The 21708-nt window shown below is 38.7% G+C and overlaps 1 protein-coding gene across 4 annotated transcripts in view; it reads right to left on the bottom strand.

Annotated features, from left to right (window-relative positions):
* The window catches only part of LOC309809944 (uncharacterized protein), a 112686-nt gene that overhangs the window by 18334 nt on the left and 72644 nt on the right, over positions 1-21708 (bottom strand). For 3 of the 4 annotated variants that reach the window (XM_082631558.1, XM_082631559.1, XM_082631557.1), the window contains exon 4: positions 20482-20556. The exons of the other annotated variant lie outside the window; for it this stretch is intronic. In XM_082631558.1, coding sequence (XP_082487684.1) covers positions 20482-20556 — 75 coding nt within the window. The remainder of the gene's footprint in view (positions 1-20481; positions 20557-21708) is intronic. 4 annotated transcript variants of the gene reach the window in all.

The following is a 21708-nucleotide window of genomic DNA, read 5'->3' as shown; positions in this document are numbered from 1 at the left end:
TAGTTACCTACCCTTTTTGAAGATCTTCAACACATTTTGAACCACAGGAAAAGATACAGATACCCAATTTTTCTGCATGAGAATGATAGTTCTTCCCAACCAAAATTTTGCTCCTTCCTCAATATAACTCTTACCTGAAGGCACAATAAATATAGGTTTCATTTTGAAACACAAAACTTGCAAAATAATTTTGAACAGTAGCAGTGATTTGTGGTTGCCTCTTTCCACAAAACCAGAACAGGTCAGCTGACATTTTACATATCTTATACTTTATATGCATATAACTGCTACTTATAATGATCTTCAAGAACTTGGGAGCACAAAGCTCCTTTTGGGGTTAGAAAACAATCATTTAAAAGATTTCAAGTGGAAGGGTAGAAATAATCATTAACCAACCCCCAGAGATGTATCTGGAGCAGCTCATTCTCCACATAACCCAAACCAAACTGTACTGTAAATATTTCATATTTCCTGTATATTGTGATGTTTTGACATCTTGAAAAACCTTTCTGGCCGGGAAGAGCCTGCCTTTCCCTGGGCTAGTGAACTCTTAGAGATAGCAAAGGGCCCAGCTGGGACCACATCTTTGATACAAAAACTAACCAATCCAGAGCCATACCTCCTCTATCAGGTTTGTGTACCCCAGGGGGTAATATTCCTCTGCCTTCACCATCCCAGGGCCAGGTGCCAGACAACTAGGGACAACTCCTATAGCTTAGACACCATCAGAATTATCCAAATTAGCCACTCCTAAGTGTCTACGCTGCCCTAGCTTGCCTTTCCCATGGAAACCCCAATAAAGGTCATGGCCTAAACCTTCCCCTCACTCCTGATTTCTGCCTCCTGACCATCTTGGTGGCTTTTCCATGTGGCCCTGCATGGTCTGCTGTGTCTCCTGTGCCTAGAACTGGTGAGTAAAATAAACTCTGTTGTTTTTTTTTCTGAGCCTCTCTTCTATCTCCTCCTATGGCCACACCTGACTGACCATCTCATAAAAAAATACAAACATCACTCTCCCGGGATTAAAAAAGAAGGGGTGTGTTCGTGGCTCTTCATATAAAGGTCAGATTCTTTAAAATGGCAGACAAGGGCTTCCCTGGTGGCGCAGTGGTTGAGAGTCCGCCTGCCGATGCAGGAGACACGGGTTCGTGCCCCGGTCCGGGAAGATCCCACATGCCGCGGAGCGGCTGGGCCCGTGAGCCATGGCCACTGAGCCTGCACGTCCGGAGCCTGTGCTCCGCAACGGGAGAGGCCACAACAGTGAGAGGCCCGCATACCGCAAAAACAAAACAAAAACAAAAAATAAAATGGCAGACAAATCCTTTAAACATTTTACCTTTGTTTACCCTATAACCTTCTTTCTTTCCTTCTTCTTTTTGGCCGCACCAAGTGGCTTGTGGGATCTTAGTTCCCCGACCAAGGATTGAACCCGGGACCCCCAGGAGTGAAAGCACTGAGTCCTAACCACTGGACTGCCAGGGAATTCCCTAACCTCATTTGTTACCACATCCAAACAGCTACCCTCCCAGGGACCTAATGTCACTAAACATGAATGCTAATTATTTTAGGTCTTCTGCTATCCCAGCCCTGTACTCTCAAGCCCAAACTTGGGAAATCTCAGTCCTTCCTTCTCCATAAAGACCTCAGACACTATCTACTTCCTCCTTCTCTTCCCTTCCTCCAGCTACTTCTGTTTCTGTAAAGACCTATGTTATGGCCTTACTAATTTTGTATTGCAATCCTTTGCTGATCACGTGGAGGTTAGGAATTGTATCTTTGTATATCAGGACCTAGCAGACAAGTCTTCAGGAAATGTTTTTGGGTCTGAGGGATAGTTAGCACTTAAGCTATAAAAAGTCTTCAGCGTTCACCCCAAATATGGGTATAATTAGCTCATTTATTCATTTACTGAGTACCTATTATGAAATAGTCAAAGTTCTAAGTCTTGAAACTAAAGCAGTGGAAAATAAACAAACAAAAACAGATGAAAATCCTTACATGGTACTTAGGAGTGGGGGAAGACAGACAATAGACAAGTGAAATATATTGTTAAATGGTGATATGTGCTGTGGAAAAATATAAAGCGGGGGAAATAGAGTGTTCTAGAGAGAGCTGCAATTTTATGTAAGATGCTCAAATTAGATTAACACAAGTAGCAGTAATACCAGAAATTCGACAGCAAAGCATTTTCTAATGTGTTCCCTGGGTTTTCTATTATATTCTGAAAAAACTTTGAAGAAAATCTATTGGGAAAATAGTTTATGAAAAATATTTCCATAAGAAATTAAATTATGTTCCCAAGGCACAACCTTAGTAACTTCTAAAATATTTTTTTAGGGCTTCCCTGGTGGCGCAGTGGTTGACAATCTGCCTGCCAATGCAGGGGACACGGGTTCGAGCCCTGGTCTGGGAAGATCCCACATGCTGCGGAGCGGCTGGGCCCGTGAGCCACAACTACTGAGCCTGCGCATTTGGAGCCTGTGCACCGCAACAAAAGAGGCCGCGACGGTGAGAGGCCCGCGCACCGCGATGAAGAGTGGCCCCCGCTCGCCGCAACTGGACAAAGCCCTCGTGCAGAAACGAAGACCTAACACAGCCAAAACCAAAATAAATAAATAAATAAATTTAAAAAAACCAACAACCACAAAAAAAATTTTTAGTAGTACCACAACATTAAAGAACATTAAGAATCTGTTACACAAACAATAAAGAAACAATATGAAATGCCATTAATAAAAATGGTGAAGCATTGATTTCTGAAAATTTTCTCCTCCATAAAAATAATGAAAAACTGGAAAAACTGTCAGAATCAACTTGTTCAGAACTCTGCAAATTAACCAAAGTCTTGTAGAAATCCAGCATTCACACAAGAAAAGTGGTTGAATTTTGGTAAGAACATTAGTTTGTGGGGTTTTAACTTGTTGTAGTCCCATTCTCTCCTCTCACCTCTGAAGTAATGTTGAAAATTAAGAGCCTGTATCTGAGGTGAAAACCAGCATCCAGGAAACAACTGGGGGGTTGGAGCTCCTTCTAAAGCTTACTCTCAGAGAACTGTCATTATTTGACCAGTCTCATGGTTCCCAAGAAGACTAAATTTGCACCTAGAAACACAGCCCCAACATATATGAAGCAAAAATGACAGAACTGAAAGGAGAAATACACAATTAAAAATAATGGTTGGGGAATTCCCTGATGGCCCAGTGGTTATGACTTTGGTGCTTTTATTGCCTGAGGCCCAGGTTCAATCTCTGGTTGGGGAACTAAGATCCTACAAGCTGTGCCATGTGGCAAAAAAATAAATAAAAATAAATAAATAAAACAAAATAAAAATTATGGTTGGATACTTCAGTACTCCACTATCCATAATGGATAAAATAACAGATTGACAAAGAAATAGAAGACTTCCGATTAAATGAAGAAAAATGTGAAAAATGTTTTTGAAAATGTATTTGAGGGACTTCCCTGGTGGTCCAGTGGTGAAGAATCCGCCTTCCAATGCAGGGGGCACAGGTTCAATCCCTAGTCGGGGAACATGCCATGGGACAACTAAGCCTGTGCACCACAACTACTGAGCTTGTGCACCTCAACGAGAGAGCCTGCGTGCTGAAAACTACAGAGCCCATGTGCTCTGGACCCCGCCAGCCACAACTAGAGAGAGAAAACCCGCACGCCACAACTAGAGAGAAGCCTACACCCTGCATCAAACAGCCTGTGCGGCAACAAGCAGCCCATGCCACAATGAAAGATCCCGCATGCCACGATGAAGACCCCACGTGCTGCAACTAAGACCCGACACAGCACACACACACAATAAAGACAATAAATAAATAAATAAATAAATATTAAAGAAAGAAAGAAAATGTATTCGACATGTTTATCTAGATTCTAATAGTCTTCCAAACTCTCAGCAGTTTTTGTTTGTTTGTTTGTTTGTTTGCGGTACGCGGGCCTCTCACTGCTGTGGCCTCTCCCGTTGCGGAGCACAGGCTCCGGATGCGCAGGCTCAGCGGCCATGGCTCACGGGCCCAGCCGCTCCGCGGCACATGGGATCCTCCCAGACTGGGGCAGGAACCTGTGTCCCCTGCATCGGCAGGCGGACTCTCAACCACTGCACCACCAGGGAAGCCCCTCTCAGCAGTTTTGAATGTAAACAATAAAGATTTGGATATTATGATGTAAGAAAGAAAGAAATAGAAGACTTGAACAACACTATAAACCAACTAGACTTAACAGACATTTATAGAACACCTCACACAACAACAGAATACGTATTATTCTAAGTGCACATGAAACATATATAAGCCATTAGATGTGCCCATAAATTTAAAAGGATAGGAACTACACAAAGCATATTTTCCAACACAATGGAGTGAAATTAGAAATAAATAACATAAGGAAATTTTGAAAATTCACAAATATATGAATACTAAAAAGCACACTCAAATGGCCAATTAGTCAAAGAACAACTCACAAGGGAAATTAGAAAATACTTCGAGAAGAATAACAATAAAAACACAACATCCCAAAATGCATGGGATGTAGCAAAAGCAATGCTCAGAGGGAAATTTATAGTTGTAGATGTTTACGTTAAAAAACAAGAAAGATCTCAAATAAAACTCAACCTTCCACCTTAAGAAACGAAGGCCAGGTAGAGGGTATATCAAACTAAATCCAAAGCAAACAGAAGTTAGGAAATAAAAACAATTACTGTAGGAAAAAATGAAGTAGAGACTATAAAGGCAACAGAAAAAGTCAACAAAAAGAAAAAGTTGGTTAGTTGAAAAACTCAAGAAAATGGATAAACCTTTATCTAGATAGACCAAGAAAGAAAGATAGAAGACTCAAATTACTAGAATCCAGAATAAAAGAGAGGACATTATCACTGACATTACAGAAATAGATGAAATAATGTGAATTAATTGTGTGCCAATAAAGTAGAAAACCTAGGTGAAATAGACAAATTCCTAGAAAGACACAAACTACTGATACTTATTCAAGAACAAATCAAGAATTGAAATAGACCTATAACAAGTAAAAATTTCAGTGAGTAATCAAAAATCTACCAACAGAGGAAAGCCCAGACCCAGAAAACTTCACTGGTGGATTCTACCAAACATTTCAGGAAGAATTAATTCCAATTCCTCACTAACTTTTCCAAAGAAAGAATAGAAAGAGCCACTGACCAATTCAGTCTATGGAGTTAGCATTACCTGATACCAAGACCAAACAAAGAAATCACAAGAAAAAATAATGCTGCAGACCAATATGCCTTAAGAATATAAACACAAAAATCCTTAACAAATTACTAGCAAACTGAATCCAGCAACATATAAAAAGGATTACACACCATGATTGGGTGCAATTTATCCCAGCAATGCAAGGTTGGTTCAATATAAGAATATCAATCAATGTAATGCACTTCATAAATAGAGTAAACGACAAAAACCATATGACCATCTCAATCAATGTGGAAAAGTTATTGGACAAAATCCAACACCCTTTCATGATGAAAACACTCAACAGACACTTGAAAATAGAGGGGATATCCTCAACTTGGAAAAGGGCATTTTGAAAAAACATGGCTACTATGAAAGCTAGTGGTGAAAAACTGAAAGCATTCCCCATAGGTCAGGAACTAGATAAGGATGTCCTCTCTTGCCACTTCTATTCAACCTTGTACTACAGATTCTAGCCAGGACAATTAGGCAAGAAAATGAAATAAAAAGCATTCAGAATGGAAAGAAAGAAGTAAAATTATCTCTGTTTGCAGATGATCTTATCTATAGAAATTCCTAAGGAATCCACAGAAAAGCTATTAGAGCTAATAAACAAGTTCAGCAAGGTTACAGAACACAGAATCAATATATAAAAATTAGTTGTGTTTCAATACACCAGAAATGAAGTCTAAAAATGAAATTAAGAAAATAATTCAATTTAAATAGTATCAGAAAGAATAAAGTTCTTAAGAATAAATTTAACAAGGGAAGTGCACAACTTACACACCAAATGCTATAAAACATTGTTGAAAGAAATTAAGGAAGACCTAAGTAAAGGGAAAGTAATAAATTCATGTACAGATTTCACACAATCTTTATCAAAACTCCCACCACTTTTTTTTGGCAGAAATTGATAAGCTAATCCCAAAATTCATATGGAAATTCAAGTGATACAGAATGGCCAAAATAATCTTGAAAACAATAACAAAATTGGAGTACTAATACTTCTCAATATCAAACTTTACTACAAAGATACAATAATCAAGACAGTATGGTACTGGCATAAAGACAGACATATAAATCAATGAAATAGAATTGAGAGTACAGAAACAAACCCTCACATTTTACAGTCATATGTCCATGGTCAATTGATTTTTGACAAAGGTTTCCAGACAATTCAATGGAGGAAAATCAGTCTTTAACACAAATGGTGATGGGACAACTTGATATCCATATATAAAAGAATTAAGCTGGATGCCTATATAACATCATATACAAAATTTAACTCAAAGTGTGTTGAAGACCTAAAAATGAAAAGCGAAACTACTAAACTCATAAGAAAACATAGGCTTAAATCTTCAGGATCTTCGTTTAGTCACTGGTCCTAAAGCACAAGCAACCCAAGAAAATATAGGTAACTTGTACTTCATCAGAATTTAAAACTTTTATCCTTAAAAGGACACTATCAAGAATGTGATGACAATCCACTCTAGGGCTTCCCTGGTGGCTCAGTGGTTGAGAGTCTGCCTGCTGATGCAGGGGACATGGGTTCATGCCCCGGCCCGGGAGGATCCCACATGCCGTGGAGTGGCTGGGCCCGTGAGCCATGGCCGCTGAGCCTGCGCATCCGGAGCCTGTGCTCCACAATGGGAGAGGCAACAACAGTGAGGGGCCCGCATACCACAAAAAAAAAAAAAAAAAAAAGAATGTGATGACAATCCACTCTAAAAGAAACAAACTAGCATTTACTCTCCATTTCGTCCTAAACCTGCAGCTCTTGGTAACCACTACGAATCTACTTTCTCTATGAATTTGCCTATTCAGTACATTTCATATGAATGGAATCATACAATATGTAAATTTTTGTGCCTGGCTTCTTTCACCTAGCCTTATCATCCATGTTACAGCACAAATTAGTATTTCATTCATTTTTATTACCAAATAATATTCCATTGTGTTGATATATCACATTTATTTATCCATCCATCACATCAGTTGATGGGGGTTGCTTCCACCTTTTGGATGATATGAATAATGTTGCTATTGCACATTTACATACAAGTTTTTACATGGACACATGTTTTCATTTCCCTAACCTAGGAGCGGAATTGTTGGGTTAAACGGTAAATCTGTTTAACCTTTTGAAGAATGTCCAGACTGTTTTCCCAAAAAGTGGCACCATTCTACATTCTCTCCAGCAGTGTATCAGAGTTCCAATTTTTCCACATCCTCACCAATACTTGTTATCATGTCTTTTTTTTTTTAATTAGAGCCACCCTGGTGGGAGTGAAGTGGTATTTCATTGTGGCTTTGATTTCTATTTTTCTGAGGTTGAGAATCCCTTCATGTCCATATTGACCATATGTATATCTTTTTTTTAGAAAAGTGGTTATTCAGATTCTTTGCTGAATTTTAAGTTGAGTTGTCATTTTATTACTGAGTTGTAAAGTTCTTTATATATTCTAGATATATGTCCTTAATCTGATACATATTTTACTCCTGTTCTGTGGGTTGTCTTTTTATTTTCTTTATGGCATCCTTTGAAGCATAAAAGTTGTTAATTTAACAAATTTGAAGTCTAATTTGTCTCTTTTTTTTCTTGTTTCTTGTGTTTTTAGTTTTTCCTGAGAAACCACTGCCCAATCCTAGGTCATAAAGATTACTTCTATGTTTTCTTCTGAGTTTAATAATTTTACCACTTACATTTAGGTCTTTGATCCATTTTGAAATAATTTTAAAATATGGTGTAAGCAGTGGTCCAACTTTATTCTTCTGCATGAGGCCATCCATTGGTCCCAGCACCCAGGACAGCATTTATTACGTTTGGCTTTCTGTTGATTATTTCCGGGACTGTACGCCTCTCTGTTGGTCAAGGGCCATAATTTATTTTTGAATCTCCTAAAAGTATTTAGATTGTTTTTTCCAATCTAGAAGGTCATGGCAGTAACACAGTGCTTTTTAAAAAACGAAACAACTACTTTTTAAAAAATGAAATAGTATAGAAAAATATCAGATGGCTCAACCGTGGTTAGGATAGACATTATTTTGAGGAAACACAGTTTCAGTTGTGTGTGTGCATGCGCATGCCTGCAGGTGTATACATGGGTGTACTAGGTTGAAATTGAAAGTATATTTCTTACATTTTACAGTTTGTAAACTTACAAATAAGCTTGGAAAACACTGATCTGGAAGACAGCATCTCCCTCAAAATAGGTAATAAATGAAAAATAAAAGAACTATCAAAAACTGCTTTCTCTTTGCCTTTAGATGTTTTGCTTTTGTTAGGAATGCACTTGTTGGATAAGGGCAGCTGGAATTACAGATATCAAGAGTCCAAGTTACTTCATCTTCTAAGTTTAGAGCTGAATAAACACGTTTGTGTCTCTCGAGCAGAAGGATCCAACTTGTCCTTTGCCTTTGGCATTTTCAGGTGATCATGAAGATAAGAAAATGTTGAATTCCGGTAGGGACATTGTCTCTCTGGATGCTTGACAAATGTAATTCCAATTCTACATAGGCAGTCTGAATCATACACTTAGCTTCTTTGGTTTGTAGGGTTAATCTAGAAAATCTTCTCCCACTGGACATAGCCTTCCAACAATAAACATCTCCTGAAAGGAGCAGCCCTTAGATTAGTTAAGGAACAATGTGAAACCATTTAAAGTGAATATGTAGCCACAGCAATCAGAAAAGAAAAAAAAAAGGAATACAAATCAGAAAAGAAGTAAAACTGTCACTGTCTGCAGATGACATGATACTATACATAGAGAATCCTAAAGATGCTACCAGAAAACTACTAGAGCTAATCAATAATCTGGTAAAGTAGCAGGATACAAAATTAATGCACAGAAATCTCTTGCATTCCTATACACTAATGATGAAACATCTGAAAGTGAAATTAAGGAAACACTCCCATTTACCACTGCAACAAAAAGAATAAAATACCTAGGAATAAACCTACCTAAGGAGACAAAAGAACTGTATGCAGAACACTATAAGACACTGACAAAAGAAATTAAAGATGATACAAACAGGTGGAGAGATATACCATGTTCTTGGATTGGAAGAATCAACATTGCGAAAATGACTCTACTACCCAAAGCAATCTACAGATTCAATGCAACCCCTATCAAACTACCAATGGCATTTTTCACAGAACTAGAACAAAAAATTTCACAATTTGTATGGAAACACAAAAGACCTCGAATAGCCAAAGTAATCTTGAGAAAGAAAAACAGAGCTGGAGGACTCAGACTCCCTGACTTCAGACTATACTACAAAGCTACAGTAATCAAGACAGTATGGTACTGGCACAAAAACAGAAATATAGATCAATGGAACAGGATAGATAGCCCAGAGATAAACCCATGCACATATGGTCACCTTATCTTTGATAAAGGAGGCAGGAATGTACAGTGGAGAAAGGACAGTCTCTTCAATATGTGGTGCTGGGAAAACTGGATAGGGACATGTAAAAGTATGAGATTAGATCACTCCCTAACACCATACACAAAAATAAACTCAAAATGGATTAAAGACCTAAATGTAAAGCCAGACATTATCAAACTCTTAGAGGAAAACACAGGCAGGACACTCCATGACATAAATCACAGCAAGATCCTTTTTGACCCACCTCCTAGAGAAATGTAAATAAAAACAAAAATAAACAAATGGGATGCAATGAAACTTAAAAGCTTTTGTACAGCAAAGGAAACCATAAACAAGACAGAAAGACAACCCTCAGAATGGGAGAAAATATTTGCAAATGAAGCAACTGACAAATGATTAATCTCCAAAATTTACAAGCAGCTCATGCAGCTCAATATCAAAAAAAACAAACAACCCAGTCCAAAAATGGGCAGAAGACTTAAATAGACATTTCTCCAAAGAAGATATACAGATTGCCAACAAACACATGAAAGAATGCTCAACATCACTAATCATTAGAGAAATGCAAATCAAAACTGCAATGAGATATCACCTCACACCAGTCAGAATGGCCCTCATCAAAAAATCTACAAACAATAAATGCTGGAGAGGGTGTGGAGAAAAGGGAACCGTCTTGCACTGTTGGTGGGAATGTAAATTGATACAGTCACTATGGAGAACGGTATGGAGGTTCCTAAAAAAAATAAAAATAGAACTACCATATGACCCAGCAATCCCACTACTGGGCATATACCCTGAGAAAACCATAATTCAGAAAGAGTCATGTACCATAATGTTCATTGCAGCTCTATTTACAATAGCCAGGACATGGAAGCAATCTAAGTGTCTATCGACAGATGAATGGATAAAGATGTCGCACATATATACAATGGAATATTACTCAGCCAGAAAAGAAATGAAATTGAGTTATTTGTAATGAGGTGGATGGACCTAGAGTCTGTTATACAGAGTGAAGTAAGCCAGAAAGAGAAAAACAAATACCGGATGCTGACACATATATCTGGAATCTAAAAAAAAAAAGGCCTGAAGAACCTTGGGACAGGACAGGAATAAAGATGCAGACATGGAGAATGGACTTGAGGACATGGGGAGGGGGAAGGGTAAACTGGGACAGTGAGAGAGTGTCATGGACTTGTATATACTACCAAATGTAAAATAGACAGCTAGTAGGAAGCAGCCACATAGCACAGGGAGATCAGCTCGGTGCTTTGTGTCCACCTAGAGGGGTGGGATAGGGAAGGTGGAAGGTGGGAGGGAGATGCAAGAGGGAGGGGATATGGGGATATATGTATATGTATAGCTGATTCACTTTGTTATACAGCAGAAACTAACACAACACTGTAAAGCAACTATACTCCAGTAAAGATGTTAAAAAAATAAAATAAAGTAAATATGTAGATACAATCATAAATATTGAAGGCCCTATGGAAAAATTTTTAAAGATATTGGATTTAACAAGTGACATTTGATACAACGCTAAGTTTTAAATTCAATAGATACTAAGTCTGTAGTATGTCACAATCCTTAATATGTTAGTTAAGTATGCTAATATATAATCTATGACATCAAATATAGACTATTTAATTCTTAGTATTCCAACAACTAAATCTGTAAGAACCTTGAATCAGAACTAATATTTAGAAAGTAAAGCGAAGCATGAGTCACTATAGAAAAGGTTTAATTAGAGGGAGAAAGACTTTCAGAGTGGTTTAGGGACTTGTGCAAAGTTATACCCTTTATCAACTGACAGCAAAACTGAAAGTAGAACCTAGCCCTCCTAACTCTTCTAGCGCTCCTTCTATTTTGCTGTTCTTTACAGCTTTCCTCAACTTCAGCTGCAACTTCTTTAATTGGATCTCAGTTGTGGGAGCATTAGCATCTTTACTATGTTGAGTCTTTTGGCCACACCATGCGTCTTGAAGGATCCTAGCTCCCCGACCAAGGAGGGAACCCAAGCCCTCGGCAGTGAAAGCACAAGCCCGAAACACTGGACTGCCAGGGAATTCCCGAGATGTCAGTTATTAAACTATAATTCATTCATTGAAAATGAACTTAATTCCTACTACGTGTCACACAGTCTTCTACGACAAACTTCCTGCCATCATGAAGCTCAGTTTCAGCTGAGTGACAGAAAATGAATTAATAATGAAGGTTCTGCGAAGATTATTGTAGTAATGGAAGCATGACTTTGGTTCTTTGGTTAACAGAAATTTATGAAAGTGATAACACTTTTCTAAATAAAAAGTATAAAACTGCATGGAGTGTGAAAGTCCTATTTCCAGCACAACTCACCTTCCTGCATTCCAGGTGTTTCACCATACCCACAGATTACAAAACATTTAAAAGATTTAGTTTCTTCCCTGCTATGGGGCTACACTGACTCCTTGAATTGAAAGATTTAGGGAAGGAAATTACATCACAGACCATGGAATGCCTCAGATGACCTGGAGCCTCTGTTCAAGATGAGTAGTTTGTTTGTTTTTAATCGTAAAAGGAGAAAAAAGCTATTCATTGTCATTTTACAATCAACAACATCAACTACTTCTAGGAAAAGGGAACATCATGTTTAGAGACACTGTTGTTTAAAGAAGTGGTAAGTAACACCTCTTAGAAAAAGATTTTGAGAAATTTCAACTAATTTGGGAAATTCACACATGAAAGGAAATAAGCAAAAAGAAATGAACAAACAAAGAAGTTTAAACAGCTTCTTCAGTCTTGAATAATTAGAGGTAAAGCGGTTTACTCTATTTGTCCACCACCTCAGTGGAGGGGGCCTGCCTTCCTAAAAGGCAGACAAGTGCTCTGGGAACCAAGAAGCATATCAAAACTTAAAGTTGGAAGACCATGATCACAGAAACAAAACTTACCTACCTTTCTACAGGGCTGAAATAATGGAGGGGAGTGTGAAATATTTTATACTGAATTGGTTAGCAAAGATCTTGGCACAGACAGAGAAAGAAATCTTTATTCCAGCCCTTGGGAATCCAAAGGTATTCCCTTGAACACGTTACTTAAATGTGCCAAACATGAAGTTTTTCATTTACAAAATGGAGATGATATAATGATTTCTGCCTCATAGATAATGGAGTAATACACGTTGTTGAGTACACCAGTACTCAACACAGTACCTAGTACAGGATTAAGCAATCAATAACTTTTATCATTACAATCACATCAGCAACAATAATAAAACAGATTCACAGCAGGGGAGTTGCATCATCTAAGTCACTGGAGAGCTGCTCTGGGAATGGCTCCTGAAAACCTCACGTAACTCAAAACACGCATAAGACATCCACATAGATTTTTCCCTTAAGAATAAATGTAATGTGAGAAGTAACAGTCTCAGTGCACATAAACTTAGGGCAATGTAATGCATTTCTTATATCCAACTTACTGTTTAATGCAAAATCAATAGTTTTTAGCGAGGGGAATTCACATTATTTCAATGTGTGTGCATAAAGTAAGACTTTAATAATATTTTTCATTGCTCACTGTTTCAAGTTTGCTAATTCAAATTAGTGTGAAATATAACTGCACTGTTTATCCAAAGGCCACTTAATATCAGAGAGAGTCTATTATAAGAAACGAGGCAGGACTTCCCTGGTGGTGCAGTGGTTAAGAATCTGCCTGCCAATGCAGGGGACACGGGTTTGAGCCCTGGTCCGGGAAGATCCCACATGCCGCAGAGCAACTAAGCCCGTGCGCCACAACTACTGAGCCTGCACTCTAGAGCCCGTGAGCCACAGCTACTGAGCCCGTGTGCTACAACTACTGAAGCCCGTGCGCCTAGAGCCTGTGCTTTGCAACAACAGAAGCCACTGCAATGAGAAGCCCGCGCACCCCACTTGCAACGAAGAGAGTAGCCCCCGCTCGCCACAACTAAAGCCCGCACGCTGCTACAAAGACCCAATGCAGCCAAAAATAAATAAATAAAATAAATAAACTAAAAAAAAAAAAAGAAATGAGGCACAGGGGGGTGTATCATAGAATTTTAAGGTATCTATTCTAAATATAGAGGAAAACAGTAGGAAACATCTAGAATTTAAATTATTGGAATTTCTTTTACACCTGTGAAGGCTATAAAAAGATAATTTTTATCTGCAAAGAAACCTACAGAGGAATGTGAAATGATGACTAACTAAAACACCCCACTCCCAAGACACTTGCTGTGATGGAAGAGAACTCAAAAATGTGGGAGGGAGAAGGTGGGAAATCCTACCAACTGCATGGGCAAAAGCCAAATTTCTAATAAAAATTTATTAGTGTGCCTGCAAGGTTCGGATTCCCATGCTTACATTTCTGCCTTACAGAGACAGACAAAGCCTGCCCTGGTGACCTAGTTTCCAGATTCCACACTTAAAGCCAAGCCTTTAATCACATACTTGTCCAAAGATCACATAGAGCGATAAGGCTTCACTGCCACAATTCTGCTGTCAGAAACTGGAATACAGAGTGTTTTAGTTTTGCTTTTGGTTTTTATTGGGAGGAGGAATTTCTTTTAGCTTATGATTCAGGCTTAAATCTTCAGTTTTTCCTATTTCAGTTTTCAAAACGGGATGTAAATATATAATTCATATGAGATAAGATCTTAAAAAGCTCACATAATTAAAAACTTGCATAATTCTAAACAGATTATTACCCCAGAGGAATCAATATAATGTAAGAAATGGCAGTTTCAGAATACATAAGCCTGTAAATTACAAAGTATTTCTTAGAGTAAGTTTTTAGTGCTTTTTTTCAAAAATAGACTTTTCCTTTGTAAATAATTTAGATTTATAGAAAAGTTTTGCAAAGATACTATAGAGAGTTTCCATATACCCCTCACCCAGTTTCCCCTATCATTAATACCTAACATTACTAAGGTACAATTGTCAAAAGTAAGAAACTAACTTGGGTACTATTCACTGAACTCAAGATTTTACTCAGTTTTTGTTAATTTTCCCATTAATGATCCTTTTTTTGTGTTCCAGAATCCAATACAATTTGAAATACTTTTTAATTTTGGAAGGATTCACATTATTCAAAATTTGTGCAAACTGATAACATTTTAAAGTCACACTGTTTCAAATCTGTGAAATTGAAATTTGTATGAACTATAACTGCTGTTTATCCAAAGACTTTCAATAGGGTTTAAGGCAAGGATGGCTGAAGAATTAACCTACTGCAGTGGCCTAAGCCAGTGTTGTTCAAACTAGAATGAGGAGGGGAATGGAGAGAAATATTTTGTACTGGGTTTCAGCTGAAGGTTTCATCTGAAGAATATCACTAATAAGAAAATCCAGTGAAAATATTAGAATACTTTAAGGAATACTAGAAACAAACAAGACAAAAATGGAATATAATCATGCTATAAGAAACTTGCAGAAAATTGCCTTAGGCATCATTTTTTCATATAAATAGTTTAAGGTTTTTACTGCAAAGAGCACACATGCAAACTAGGTAGCCACATACATTGCACAATATTGCCCATTTCCTGTTACTATTATTAAAATATAAAGAGCCGTTACAAATCAATAGAAAAATGGACAGAGAGCAGAGTCAATTTATGACCAATAAACATCTGAAAAAATGTTCAAACTCATTTTCAAAGAATACAAATTAAACTGCAACATACTTTTTTTTTTTTTTAACTTATCAGCCTGGCAATGATAATGCAAAGTGCAGGCTGATGTGCAAAGAACAAGGCACTTTCATACATTGTTATCAGGAGTAAAACTTGAAACTATTTTTATGACAACTTGGCAGTATATGCGTTCAGTCACCTATTGCTGACTAATTAAAACATTCCAAAATGTAGTGGCTTAAGTCCACAGCAATGTATTATGTCTCACAATTCTGTGAGTTGGCTATGTGGTCTTATGTGTCATGGAACGTTGGCTGGGGCACTCATGCATGCTGGGAGCCCAGCCAGGGATGGAATGCCCAAGGCTTCCTTTCTTCTCCACATTACTTTTCTTTCCATTTGGCCTCTCATCATTCAGGAGCCTAGCCCAAGCATCCTTCGTGTCAGGTGGATTCCAAGAAAGCAAAAAAGGAAGCTGACAGATCTCTCAAGGAGTAAGTCTGGAAGTGACGGCATGCGGGAACCCATTTGTACAAGTTTATGAGGGCCATTTATGCGTATCTCTTTCCTACTCCATGCTCGGTGATATCACATTGGTAGCTTGAAATCAGTCATGTTGGGTGTATTTATAGCACAGAAATTGTTAGATGCTATAAATCAGGGCTGGTGATTTTTTTTTTTCAAAGAGCTGAATTTCCAGAACACTATTTCCTGAAAGTCACACAGCTTCCTATCCATCACATTCTGTTTATTCAAGCAAGTCTCAAGGTCAGCCCAGAGTCCCTGTGGGAGGGGAAACAAACTCCACCTCTTGATCTGAGGAGTGGCAAAGAATCTGTGGTGATATTTAATCCATCACAGTCTTCCCTCTGGCCACAAATTATTTATATTCTTTTCTCAGGCAAAACAAAACAGACCTCCTCCCAAGGCACCTCAACGTTTCCTCCCCTGAAAGCATCAGCCTCAACGTTCAGTATTTCATGATCTGCATCATGTCCAGATGTGGCTGCAGCTCCTCTGGACCTAGAGAGCTGTGAACTGCCTTCTGTCCCGATTTCCCCCGACTCTTCCATCCCTACCAGGCATACAAGGGTGAGAAAGGGACAGGAAAGCCACAATAGGTGTCCCCATTCAACAACAAAAGAGAACAGGTCTACAGCGATTCTGAAATCTCCCTGGACATAAGTTGTGAAAGCCTCTACTTCCGGGCCTGGGAGCCCAGCTAGGGCTGAAACATCCCAAGTGACTTCTCATCCCTCTGGCTTCTCTAGTGGACCTCTCTTCATTCGGGAGTCTAGCCCAAAGTTCTTTACAGCATGCTAGCTGGTTTCCAGAGAGCAAAAGTAGAAACTGCTACGTCTCTTAAAGGCTAGTCCTGGAACTGGAATAGTGTCATCATACCTAGTGTTGACAGATTTAGCAAATAAAAATTCAGAATACGGGCTTCCCTGGTGGCGCAGTGGTTGGGAGTCCGCCTGCCGATGCAGGGGGCGCGGGTTCGTGTCCCGGTCCGGGAGGATCCCGCGTGCCGCGGAGCGGCTGGGCCCGTGAGCCATGGCCGCTGAGCCTGCGCGTCCGGAGCCCGTGCTTCGCAACGGGAGAGGCCACAACAGTGAGAGGCCCACGTATGGCAAAAAAAAAAAAAAATTCAGAATACCCCATGAAAAGATGTTCAACATCGCTAATTATTAGAGAAATGCAAGTCATAATGGATATCCCCTCATACCTGTCGGAATGGCTATCATCAAAAAGTCTACAAATAACATATTGGCGAGGATGTGGAGAGACGGGAAACCCTTGTGCACTGTTGGTGGGAACGTAAATTGGTGCCGCCACGGTGGAACACAGTATGGAGGTTCCTCAAAAAGCTAAAAATAGAATTGCCACGTAATCCAGCAATTCTACTCTTGAGTATATATCTGGAAAAAAAGAAAATGCTAATTCAAACATATACATGCACCCCAATGTTCATAGCAACACTATTTATAATAGCCAAGATATGGATGCAACCCAAGTGTCCATCAACAGAAAAATGGATTAAGAAGATGTGGTATATATACCACATCATACACACACACACACACACACACACACACACATATATATGAATATTACTCAGCCATAAAAAGAATGAAATTCTGCCATTTGCAGCAATGTGGAATAAATCAGAGAGAGAAAGACCAATACTATAGGATATCACTTATATGTGGAATCTAAAAAATAATACAAATTAATGTATGGGCAAAACAGAAAGAGACTCATAAATATAGAAAACAAACTTGTGGTTACCAAAGGGGAGAGGGAGAAGGAGAGGGACACATTAGGGATATGGGATTAGCATATATAAACTACTGTGTATAAAATAGATAAGCAACAAGAATATATTGTATAGCACAGGGAATTATACCATTATTTTATAATACCTTATAATTGAGTATAATCTGCAAAAATACTGAATCACTATGCTACACACCTGAAACTAATATAATATTGTAAATCAGCTATAGGTCAATAAAAGTATAGGTTGCCCAGTTAAATTTGAATGTCAGCTAAATGACAAATATTTTTTTAGCATAAGTATGTCCCATTTTTCTGTTTATTTGACATTCTGATTTTACTGGGCATCTTGTATTTTATCTGGCAATCCTACTTTCACCACATTCTGAAGGGCAAAGCAAGTCATTCAAGGATAAGGAAAGGAGACATCACTTTAAAAAAAAATTTTTTTTTGAAGTACAGTTGATCTACAATGTTGTGTTAATTTCTGCTATACAGCAAAGTGATTCAGTTATACATATACATACTTTTTTATATTCTATTCCATTATGGTTTATCACAGGATATTGACTATAGCTCCCTGTGCTATACAGTAGGACCTTGTTGTTTATCCATTCTATATGTAATAGTTTGCATCTGCTAACCCCAACTTCCCACTTCATCCCTCCCCCACCCCCCCCTCCCTTGTCAACACAAATTTGTTCTTTAAAGATGTCACTTTTTGATGGATGAGTGGCTTGCTTGTACAGGGAGGGGAGAAGTTAACGATGGTCATTTTGCAGACTATCACACTTAAAAAGGCCTTGAAAATGTGCATCTCATTGTAAAACCAGTGATTCTATTTCTGGGGACTTTTCTAAGCACATGAGTAAAGATGTGTCAAAGATTTAGCTACATGAAAGTTTATTGTAGAATTGCTTGTAATGGTGAAAAATAGGAAACAACCTAGATGTACCAAGATAAGAAATAAGTATATTTATTGTGGTCCTAATATATGCAAGACACTGAGTTGAGCCCTAAGGAGACAGTGAACGACACAGAAAATCTCTGGCCTCAGAAATCTTAAAGGCTAAAGGGGCAAGGTTGACATTAAACAGATAATCATACATTTGACTAACTGAGTATAAGTGTGCTAATTACTACAAAGGAAAACTACTGGGTGCTATGGAATCACCAAGGGATCTAAACTACTAAGGGCTGGTTTAGGAGAAGGGGAGGAAACAAAGGGAAAGGATGAGGGAAGAGAGTATGGGCGGAGCGAACAGCAGAAGGATTCTAAATGTGTATTTATTTACATGGAAATGTGATCATAGTAAACAGGTATGAGATGCTCATTAGACCTCCAAGTGGCGATGTCAAATTGTATTTAGATACACAAGTTGGGATGCGGGGGAAGGTTAGATCTGGATATATACACTTCAGAGTTACAAGTCTATAGTCACTAGGCAGTGATATGAGAAGAAAATCAGGGGAGTGGGCTATCACAGAAGCCAAGAAAATAGTTTCAAGCAGAGCGTGGTCACTTGGGAGAAATACCACTAAGCTGTTATGAAAGATGAAGGCCAGAAGTGACCACGGCATTTGGTAACATGGCGGTCACTGACGAATCTTTTAGGAGAAGTTTCCCATGTCGTGGGGAGGACAAAGGTCTAATTGAAATGGATTGAGGAAAGAAAATACGTGAGGTAGTGGGAAAGCCATTTATTTGAGAAGTTTTGCTGGGAGAGAGCAGGAAAACGGGGCAGCAGCTAGAAGACAGGAATGGGAGGTCAAGAGCACGTTTGCTGGCTGATGGAAACAGCCCCCTAGAGAGAGGGAAATTGAAAATGCTGGAAAGGGGGGTCTATTTGTAGGAGTAAAGTCTTTGAGGAGGTAAAAGGGCATGAGGTCCACAGCACAAGGGGAGGGCTGGCCTTAGGTAGGAGCAGGGTTGTTTCTTCCTACAGTAGCAGATGAAAGACAGTGGGTCCTGATTCAAGAGGCTGCAGAGACACAGTGGAAGGAAGATGAGAGACTGCCTATTCACTTCTATTTCTCATGAAGCATGAATCAAAGCCATCAGTAAGAAGGAGAAGGAGGAAGGGGGAGATTAGACACAGGTTCCCCACGTATACTTTACATCTCATGTTGATCACGCTAATTTGAAAAGTATACATGTTATAGACTCTCACACACCCAATAAACTCTGCAGTTTCTCAGGATCCCAAACAAGAAAAACAGCAAAGGGGGGAGGGACTTTCTTGGTGGTCCAATGGGTAAGACTGCGTGCTCCCAATGCAGGGGGCCTGGGTTTGATCCCTGGTCGGTGAACTAGATCCCAGCATGCATGCCACAACTAAGAGCCCGTGTGCCACGACTAAGACCCGGCGCGGCCAAAATAAATAATAAAAATAAATAAATATTTTTTTTAAAAAAGAGTGAAGGGGAAGCCTCTGTAAGCACCAAGAACAATAGAGCACCAGTCAAGATGAATTTATTGAGGAGTTTTGTTTAAAAGCCTTAGGGGAATTTCATAATCTTGTATTAAAATTCATCACTGTCAATTCAGCAACAGGAAAATTCCTAAGTCATAGAAGGAAGTACACATGAAAGTACTGATCAGGGTCATGCATTTTAGTCAGAATTGACAGAGACCCAACGACGTGAGTTCCAGTGATTTAACCAAATGAATTAAATTAGCAAAGAGAGTAAATAAGTAATTGGATAATGCATTTTGCATGACCAAAGCAGAATGGACATGAATAGACTCCTGTGAGATAAGGTCAACGTGATAAGATGTAATACACTACAGTAGATTGCATAAACTACCTAACTTGACACTAAGACTTGATACTCCTGGGAGTATTTTTTCAGAAGCTATTAGAAAAAATGAAATTTGAGAAGAGCTTTTGGGTCATCAGCGCTCTATATTTAGAATCTTTAAATAATCGTAGATCCCAGCACTTGGTCACCAAGAGAGAAATAGAATGGGGTTACCTCCTCATTTCACTGCTTTCCTTTCTTGTTGAACACACCAGAAGTTTCTGTGATGCGACAAATCCCATTCTAAGACTTAAAAATAGATATTACAATTTTCAGGTGAGATTAAAAATACAATATGATAATTTAAAGTGTAATAGTAACATTATTCACATTGCAATACAATTTTTTCTTTTTGGCCACACCGTGCGGCATGCAGTACTTTAGTTCCCCCACCAGGGATGGAACCCGTGTCCCCTGCAGTGGAAGCATGGAGTCTTAACCACTGGACTGCCAGGGAAGTCCCTGCAGTACAAAATTTTAAAAGAGCAAGCATTTATTGAGGACTTACGTACCAAGCACTGCTCTTTGTACTCAGTGTATGTATTATTTTACGTAAACTTCAAAACTCCTAAAACACCTTTATGCGGTAGGTTCTAGTACTATTTACATTTTGCAGAAAAGGGAACCTTGGTTCATCAAATCCAACGTAATAAAAATAGACTCAAACAAATATTGCATACCTGTTCCATGCCAAGTATATTACTATGTTCAGGGGATTTTGTGTGGTAAAAATGAATGAGGTCCTCAACTCATAGCTTCCTGAAGGAGATAAATGAGTAAACAGATGACCTGCATTTTAATGCAGCATGTTTTGTGAGAAGATGAATAATTAAGCTTGCTTGGAGGGTCAAAAAGGTTTTGAAAAGGAGGTGACATATGAGTTTGTAGGATGAGCAGCTGTTAGAAGAAAGGCAGAGGAAACAGGAGTCAAGGTGTGCAGCTGGGACAATGTTCTGACCACACTGAAAACTGAGTGTTTAGCATAGCTTAAGTAGGAAGTACCAGTTAGGGAGTGTGAGATATAAGGCTGGAAAAATTAGGTGGGAAGCAGATTATGAGGGTCTTGTGTGAAGCTGAAGAGTTTGGAATGGATTCTGTAGCCACCACAGCACCAGAAACTTATATGCACTGAGCAACATGGTTAACTTTGATTTTTAGGAAGTTAACTCTGGCACCAGCCAGCTATGCTTATTGGAGGCCACAGACTGGAAGCCTGGAGAAATGTGGACACAATTAATATCCAGGTGCAAATGGATGAGGATCACAAAGGTATTGTTATGCAGAGAAGCCACGTTTATGATGTGTTTCTGAGCAAATATATTAAACTTCAAAATTTCCTTACTTAAAATCAGAATTTGTCACAACATACCCGTACCTGTGCATTGATTTTGGCAATTACCA

The sequence above is a fragment of the Mesoplodon mirus genome (genome assembly GCF_964341445.2).
Source record: "Mesoplodon mirus genome assembly, chromosome: 8".
Classification (NCBI taxonomy): Eukaryota; Metazoa; Chordata; class Mammalia; order Artiodactyla; family Ziphiidae; genus Mesoplodon; species Mesoplodon mirus.
The sequence above is the reverse complement of the archived record's forward strand: the minus strand, read 5'-3'. Positions and strand labels throughout refer to the sequence as shown.